Genomic DNA, 8798 nt, shown 5'->3' on the forward strand with positions numbered 1-8798 from the left:
ACGACTTTTTTATTTCCATAAACATTTTGTAACAAATTTTATCATCTTTAAATATAGAGTAAATATTAATTTAAAAATGGATACGTGGCATTTACATACGTTCATATAACGTTCAATGAAGGAATATTTAAATGCTATCGTCCCGGAAATATATGAGACATGTATATGGTATAAGACAGCCGGTATAGTAACATAACCGTTCCAATCACTACAAAATACTCTAACGATAAACGTAAAAAGCAACAGCTGTTATAACCTACTGAAGAAAAGATAGAACAATTGAAATAAAACATTACAAATATATCGCATAATGGAGGTAAATATTAAATATTTTGTTTTGTAATTATAAAAATTCCTTTACATTATTTAGAATGCATTTTGGTTCAATAAAAGTACAAATAAAACTTTTTTTATATTAAATAAACGTTTATAAAAGTAATTTACAATAAAAATTGTTATTACTGAGTAATATATTTTAGTTCAAATCTGTAGATAAGTTACAATTATTGTTTTTATTTTATAATATTACTTAATCACAGACTGACTTATAAAATAGCTTCAATTGTTATTAACGTTGTTTTATTTAGGAACAAAATATTTCTATTGATATAAATACTGGAAAGTTATTAGAATGGTTAATTAGTAGACGACATTGTAATAAAGATTGGCATACAAAAATTTTAATAATTAGAGAAAAAATTAACAATGCAATACAAGATATGCCTGCACACGATGGAATTGCAAAACTATTATCCGGTGCTTGTAAGTTGAAATGTGTTTTGTACTTTACCATATTTAAGATCTTGCCTTATGCTGATATTTTTGCAGATATAAATTACTTTCATTGTTTGAAAATAATAGAAATTTTAAAGGAAACTGAAGCAGAGACAAAAAATGTTTTTGGAAGATACGGATCACAGAGAATGAAAGACTGGCAAGAAATATTACGTGCATATGAGAAAGATAATATATACCTTGCTGAGGTTGCACAAATACTTGCAAGAAATGTTAATTATGAAGTTCCAAGTACTAAGAAACAAATTCAGAAATTGGAGCAATTACAAATTGTAAGTCTTTATAATAAATATTATTTACTATTTGTTTGTCATAAATAATATAATGTCATGCATTTACAGGACTTAGAAAAGAAGGAAGCAGAATTTAAAAAATTGGAGAATGCAGTTAGATCAGAATTTAATTTACTATGTAAGCAATTGGGCATTTGTGGTCATCAAATTAAGCAAGAACTAGCAGAGAAAGTAAAAGAACTCCCAGAAATTTATGAAAAAATCGGAAAGAAAGCAACATTAGTAGAAAAAGCTGTAGAATTTTACTGTGGTTTTGTCAATTACACTCTAGGTAGACAACACAATGGTGGATGTGTTCCCATGGTGAAATATGTAATTGGTATGTTAAAATATAGTTAAAGTATGTACAAATGATACCTCCTATTATATTTTATATTATAAATTTATCAGACAAAGGAAATACTACGACATATGAATGGATTTATAGAGAACCCCCATTATCAATTAGCGAGCCACCTTTAAATATAAATTTTGAAAACGTTGATTTGGAGAAAAAAAAAGATGAAGATGTTGATAATGTTGTATGTAAATAATTATAGAATGTTACATATCACGCTTTCAGAGACCTATCTCAACATATTTAAAATTTCAGGAAATTGATTTTGGTGAAATTGACTTAAATAAAGGCAATATAAATTTGGTTGATGATGCTAATTTAGATGCTGAAGGAGAAATTGATTGGAATATTGAAAATATAGAAGAAGTTCCACCTGGAAATATAGATTATAATATTTCCTTGGAAGAATCTGGTATAGTTGTAGAAGCAGCTGGCCATGAAGGGGGAATTGCTACTGGTATTGAAGCTTATACAGTCCTTGATAATCCATCTACTAGAAATGATTTTATTAATCAATTAATTGAGGTATATATTTTTTTATTATATTTCTAACTGTATGCATGTTGTTTTTAGTAGTGACTAAAATTATTTTCTAAACTGTACTATTCTTTTTATAGCTAGAAGCATTTTTTCAATTACGTCTATATGAATTAAAAAGTGATGATGGTATAAATTTCCTAAGCTTCAGTCAGCTGCAAGACTCATCCTCTATTTTACAACATTCTTCATTAGAGAATATGCAGAATATGTTAGATAATGTAAAAATTGTTTTATCTGAAATTCTTGACACTAAGGTTCAATACTTACATGACATTAAACATTCTACAAGGTAATTAAATAAAATAAATATTATTTCTATGTGTTGTTTAAAAGAAAGTAAACATTCAATTTTCTTTGCAGATATGTTGATGTTTTAGCTGCATCATTAAAACAAAAGTTGAACTTAGTTGATAAAATGGTAGCTTCGCAAAATACTGTAAGACAAAAAAAAGAGAATGCTGCAAAAGAAGCCAATACTCTTCGACCTCTTCTACAACTTATTATTCGGAGGACAAAGGAATTACAATCAGAGGTACTTGTAGTATTACTTAAAATATGTGTAATAGCTTCATTTTATATTATGATACAAATATTTCTGTAATGATTTTTTTTCTTTCACTTTCAGATAGAACAAGATATTTCAAAGAGATATAAAAATAGAGTTGTATATTTAACAGGAGGTACAAGCACTTTGTAAATAATTAAAAGTAGAAGTAGAATATATTTGATGTAAACACATAAACACGATTCTATCATGAGAAAAAAAGGTGTAAATAGAATCGTGTGCTGTATACAAAATTTATTAGATACAGTTTTATACTTGAATTGTTACTTTTCTGGTAACATATTAAGATAAAATAAAATTAAATATTTTCATATATATTATCTTGCTGCTTTGTAATGTTACAGACAAATTTTGTACCTTCAATTATACAATACTTATTAAAGTATATATTCTTGTTATCTTTGGCATATTTACGCAACCTTATACATTTATTAATTAGTTTTCGATTCCACTATTTTGTAATTCTTCTATGCCAGTATTTACATAACCATGAAAAGATTTTGTACCAATCGCCAAGGTGACGAAGTGCACACAGCTTTGGTTGTTGGGCAAGGGTAACGTCTTAAACATTCGGCGAATGTACGATCACATTCACATAACCTTTGTGAACAAGATCCAGATCCTCCCCAATTTCCGTGTTCAACAGCTACAATGCAAAAGCAGATAAATTAATATACCACCAAATTTCTATGAAAAGTAAATTTAATAAAACGAACCACATATGGGTTTATGACCATGGTAACATCTCCAATAATATGGTACAAAGTACTCTGAAAACATTGGACATTCCGTAGCATCGTAGCACCAGTCGTGCATTTTACAACACCTACAACAAAGTATTAACTTGTAGTTAATACTTTATTAACTAATTTACTACTAAATTAATTAATTTATATTTTTAAAACTATCAACTCTGAAATCTTTGAAATTGTATTTATTTTATGAACATAAAAATTAAAACTAACTTATCTATTCCATCTATGACATATCCTGAACCCAAAAAACCACAATAGCATCCATATCCTTTATAGGCCAAAGGATTACATCCAGTAGCACAAACTACCATGTTATAAAGATGTACTACACCTCTTTTAAACCTTTTATGTAATAAAGTCTCTTTGTTGTGTATACTAAAACAATGTAAATTTTTGTATGTAAAATTTCAAACAATCTTACATACAAAATTAATTTATTTCTGTGATAAGTTTTTAAATATTGGTTTACAATTCATGTCTATTAATAAAGTAAATATCATTATATTTGATTCTAGTTTTATAAAAAATACCGAACTTACGATAATTGATTATCCTTTGTATGATTATTCGTAAAATTAACGAAAGGGAATTCATATACATATACATTTTCCTTCTGCTGACGTACAGATACCGAACCCCATAACTCTCCACTTTGCCTCATATGAAAATTTTCTTCTTGCCAGTCATCTTCTATGTAATTAGAGGATGGTTCATTATGGTTTAATTCGTAAGCTTTGCTACTTCTAATTAATCTCTGGATTGGACTTGGTGCATTTCTAGCTGTACCTTAAAAATAACATTATGTGTTTATCTATATATTTGTTTACTATATCTGTGAATTGCAATTAAGAATTAAAGCCTAGTTAAAAATATCATGAATTAACACATATAAATAATTATTTAATAATAAGTAAATTATTTTGATTAAACAATTTTTTATGTACTCTTTACTCGAGTATCATTTTTAATAAATCCTAAAGAGGTATTAAACTGACAGTTATGAAATTTAATTGTATAGTGCTTCAAATGAAGTGCAAGATATTATGTCTAAACAAAATCATAGTAAGTATTGCTATATTGCAAAGTGTTTTTACAAGCAAAAATTTCTCTGCCTAGACATGAAATTGCGATTAAACTAAACGACTAGCTACATGAAGTACCTACAAGCACGCATGTCGTTTACAATCATTAGACACTTATTGTATCTTTACTCGAATCTTATGCTTTAGTAATTTCATTGGACGCTTTCTTGGTCTCTATATATCTTTCAATATAAAAAAACGTTTCAAATAAAAGTTAAAAACGCTTCTTCCAAAGGTGAAGATCATCATCTTTTTTTTTTCAATTAGTAAATTTCATTAGTAAAATGACCTTAGACCAGCCTTACTAATATAGTTAATTATTTTTGTCTTTTCTTAAGTTATACTACGTAAAGAAGTATGCAAGTTAATTTTTAAAAATTAACGGCGACACTTCAAATATCGGAAACAATTTATACAAAAATCGTGTCCATTGTACGTACAAGGTGATTCTAGAGAAGATGATTTTTTCAAATTTATGATCTAATAATTAATTAAATAATTGATTAGTTTAGTTGTTCAATTCTTTTTGAATCGTTCAATATTGTCTCGTTTTAAATCTCCTCTATTTTCATAAACTGTTTTTGACATCGATAGTGTAATTTCTTATTTTATAATCGAACGTCTCGGTAATTTATATGTGCTCGAAAACGCGCTTTTCTTTTAGTTTTTTCAACCGTGCATTCCTTCGTTTCACGCTGGCTGCATCGTGATCTGCAAAAGTGAGACACACTTCCGTTTGCAGTGTGCCGCGCGGTACACTTACCGCTCTTACAAGAGTTGTTCATCGGTTGCCAAAGTTACAGATCTGAAGTATATCATGATCCAATTCGTTGATAATTTTAACACCAATTTTATTCCTTTTGCTAATTAAATATTTCTTTTTAACAAAATTCTGATTATCGCAAGTAATCTGTCTGGTTTAATCGATTTAAATTTAAACAATAGTAATATCTTTAAATCGATCTTTTAACAGTAGTATTTTATTTAAGGAGTCTATTTTCTATCATTTGCTTATTATTGTCATCGTTATTGGAACTAACATAAGTATTTCTATCGTCAATATTACTAATGTCATTATTCGAGTTATTATTACTACTTTATGGTATTCGTATTATTATTATTACATATATGTTAAATAACATATTTGAAACATTCTTTCAGGTCAATGAACCTATCTACATTCTCAAAGTATTCATTAATTTTTTATTATGCTATCCTGTAATTAAATTGCAACATTGCAGATTGGCAAATCCTACGCCAAATTTTACTAATTAAATGTACTGCTCGCGATTGAAAATTATTACCTACCACGACTTTTGCAACAAGAAATTGTCACGAGTATCACAAGTGGTAAGATGATGAAGAACCTCCACTGATGTTTCGCTCGAAGCATTCCACAGCTACGAGGATCCAGCGTGGTCCTTTTGCAATTCATTGAGTACATTTGTGTGTCATATCAGCTACGAATTGTTTTAAACTTATCCGATATAGTAGTACGAGTTGAAAGTCCCGACATCGATAGGTCGTAGCCTTTCACGCGAGGCCTCATCATTCATTGCATACGGTTGATTCGATGTAAGGATCCATTGAGGTTCGTCGATCGTGAATCATAACGAATCATATCCTCGAATTAGCTTAAAGTCTCGTATCTCAGAGCGATGTCTTCTTGCTCCTTCAAATTAGAGTTTTGCATTTAGATTCTTAACAGGTGAACGAACCCCAGAATTAATTATCGAGATATTTGAATATTTAAACTCGTAAGATAGTCGATGTGTCTATGGTAGATTGAAAACTCTATTAAAAATAATTTTCATTTATAAGTAAATTAATCAATAATCTTTTCACTTCAAGTACAAAAATATAATGAACTTTTTTTTACAAAACATTCTAACCGTTCAGAATTTCTATAAAAAATTCGATTTCTATCAAAAAAGAAATTAACATTTACTATACAAAATTCGATAAAAAAACTAAAGACCTCCACTGATTTAAAACGTTAATATTAATCGAAATAACACTCTGTTGCCTTCTTACGGGTAGATCGATCCTAGGTTCACGGTAACTCGAAGATACTCTTGTGTTTAAGTCGACAAATAAACACGTGCGCGTACAAAAACAGAAAATGGAAGCTTGTAAGTGTTTCTTCAAATTTAAATCTTTTATTACGGATTGTAATTTTGATTTAATTTTGATTTAATTTTGTTTGTCGTGGTATCTCTTTTCCAAAATTTATTCGAATCTTATCGATGTTACTCGTACTTGTGCACTTATCACACCAAATGCAATGGTCTCTGTTTTTCAAAAGCGGCACAGAGTCTCTTCTGTTTTCACAGCAGGAGAGCGAAACGAGCACTGACCGGACTTATGAAACGCTCGTGGTCCAATGGTTCCCTCTATTATTCCTCCTTCCACCATATACGCTCGACGACCCCCGATTCACTGTTCCGTTGAACTTAGGTGACCTCCGCGAGTCTTTCTAATCGAGCTTGCTTCGAAACACTCGAAGAACGGCACCTCGTCTGATCCGTGTCATCCGGGGGACCACGGGGCGCTCGACCGCGCTCTGAGAAACCTACTGTTACACTTTCGACGATTTCCGTGAAGAAAAGAGGATCGGAGACGTGTACACCTCTTATCCCACTTCCCCAGCACTGTTGCTGTGACTTCCTATCGTTCTTCGATGTCCTATCATCGTCATAATCCTATCATCATGATTGGACTCCCAAGCATCCACGTCCTCGTTCAGGATCCGAACATCGACGAGAAGATCGTTCGCGTAACCGTATGCCAATTAATAATTACGGTTCAATCCGAGCTGAGACTGTTTGTCGAAGTATTACTCGAGCAGTGTATTCAAATCACAGGATGATCCAATCGTCACCGGTCGATTTTAATTTCGCGCTGTTTTCGAAACGTCAAAACCATTAACTTGAAACTTGACGTATGTCATCTGGATAGATGGAAAAGTAATCATGGAATTGTGCCGGTGGAAAGTACTGCGAATAAACGAAATTGTCGCGTATGGGGCTCGGAAAATCTATGACAGGTTGAACAATTGCCAATGCATCCAAAGCTGGTCACTGTTTGGTCAAAAGGCGTGATCGGACCATTTTTCTTCGAAAATGATGATGGCGATGTGGTTACTGTGAATCGAAGGTGTCATTGGTGAAATTGATCCGAGTTTGTGCAAAAACGTCGTGAAAAATTTTGGGAAAAAATTGGTGGTCTGTAAAAAATACCGAGGCGGCCATTTGGAAGATATCTTGTTCCATTATTAATTCCCAAGTTTGTACTTTTAAATTAAAAATAAATATATCAGATTACTTACACCGTTCGAGTTTTATTCAAAAAGTAAATCGACCGGTAATGATTGGGACACCCTATATTCGGAGAGTATTATTCGAATACTTGATCGATCGAACATTATATAAATACTGAACTACTCGAACATTTTGTATACCGATAAAATATCTGAATTGTACTTTCATTTAAGATATTATACATTTATATTTTGATAAAGAAAAATTAGTGCGTTTATATCATAGATAGGCAAAGTTGCATTCAAATAAAAGCAACGTATAGTGATACATTCGCAAAGCTTATTCGATCGAACGTTAAATTTTAATGCAATCATTGTGGAATATTTCGTTCTACAATTGAAATTATTGCGAAAGAAAAAAACATCATAAAGATGGTACATCTCTACGATAAGAGTTAGCAGGTACGATTCGAGTTTCAAGTAGTCCATATTTTTTTCGGACAGAGCTCAAAGGGCAAAGGACGCACTTAAATCACCGTCTTAAAAGTCTCTCTTGGGAACCACACAATCTTCTGTACTTATCTCTGAACTTATTGTTAGTGAAAACGGTAATTTGAGCAAAACCTTTAATCACGTCGGTCTTTATATATAACCCAGTTACACTACAAATTATGTTTCAAGTACCGCTGGAACTATTTAAATAAATTTTAGTTAAAAAATATTACAAGTAAGCTAAGTATTCGAAATATCATTATTCTAGTATTTGAGTATCTGTCTAATATTGTTGGGATATTCGAGGATTCGAATATTATTGTAATGTAGAGATTGCATAAAGAAACTGCTCACGGTCGGAATGTGTACACATATTAGTTTTTCTTGATAAAAATAGGAAAGTTATAGAAAATATTTTAAATTAAATTTACTACTTCCAATAACGTGTAAAATAGAACGATTAAAGAATTTGATTCGTAGTCCACATCGTATTATTCGAACACTGTGAATATCCAGACAGTTCACGAGTGCATAAAATATTCGAATTGTCAATTATTCCATAGTATTCGAATCATAAGCGCCAAATATTTGAATCGTGAAGTTTTCGAATATTCGAATTTTCCAATGTAATATTCTCAATTGCTAAAATCCCAATACTTTCATATTTTGTTCATTTTATT

The 8798-nt window shown here is 30.7% G+C and overlaps 2 protein-coding genes across 2 annotated transcripts; one reads left to right on the top strand and one right to left on the bottom strand.

Annotated features, from left to right (window-relative positions):
• The first annotated feature begins 172 nt into the window (after window positions 1-172).
• Window positions 173-2915, top strand: LOC143144027 (CDK5 regulatory subunit-associated protein 3). Its single transcript, XM_076305981.1, has 9 exons — window positions 173-316; window positions 588-762; window positions 829-1067; window positions 1137-1407; window positions 1479-1609; window positions 1681-1950; window positions 2043-2254; window positions 2326-2497; window positions 2591-2915. Exons 1-9 carry the CDS (start codon window positions 311-313, stop codon window positions 2660-2662), a joined length of 1548 nt encoding a protein of 515 aa, XP_076162096.1. The 5' UTR covers window positions 173-310; the 3' UTR covers window positions 2663-2915.
• Window positions 2897-5802, bottom strand: LOC143146695 (uncharacterized). The gene is made up of 5 exons (XM_076311220.1): window positions 5676-5802; window positions 3825-4065; window positions 3496-3660; window positions 3247-3356; window positions 2897-3176 (listed from the first exon to the last, which is right to left on the bottom strand). Exons 1-5 carry the CDS (start codon window positions 5800-5802, stop codon window positions 3010-3012), a joined length of 810 nt encoding a protein of 269 aa, XP_076167335.1. The 3' UTR covers window positions 2897-3009.
• Between the last annotated feature and the right edge of the window lie 2996 nt (window positions 5803-8798).

The sequence above is a fragment of the Ptiloglossa arizonensis genome, chromosome 1 (genome assembly GCF_051014685.1).
Source record: "Ptiloglossa arizonensis isolate GNS036 chromosome 1, iyPtiAriz1_principal, whole genome shotgun sequence".
NCBI lineage: Eukaryota > Metazoa > Arthropoda > Insecta > Hymenoptera > Colletidae > Ptiloglossa > Ptiloglossa arizonensis.

What these genes read in the sequence shown, in the direction of transcription:
- LOC143144027 (XM_076305981.1), top strand. An exon ending in ATGAAGATGTTGATAATGTT is followed by an intron (nt 1,610 to 1,680) that starts GTATGTAAATAA and finishes TTAAAATTTCAG; the next exon opens with GAAATTGATTTTGGTGAAAT. An exon ending in GACATTAAACATTCTACAAG is followed by an intron (nt 2,255 to 2,325) that starts GTAATTAAATAA and finishes TTTTCTTTGCAG; the next exon opens with ATATGTTGATGTTTTAGCTG.
- LOC143146695 (XM_076311220.1), bottom strand. Translation starts at nt 5,802, where the DNA reads ATGAATTGCAAAAGGACCACGCTGGATCCTCGTAGCTGTGGAATGCTT. An exon ending in TTCTTGTTGCAAAAGTCGTG is followed by an intron (nt 4,066 to 5,675) that starts GTAGGTAATAAT and finishes TTTAAGGTACAG; the next exon opens with CTAGAAATGCACCAAGTCCA. An exon ending in GTCATAGATGGAATAGATAA is followed by an intron (nt 3,357 to 3,495) that starts GTTAGTTTTAAT and finishes ACTTTGTTGTAG; the next exon opens with GTGTTGTAAAATGCACGACT.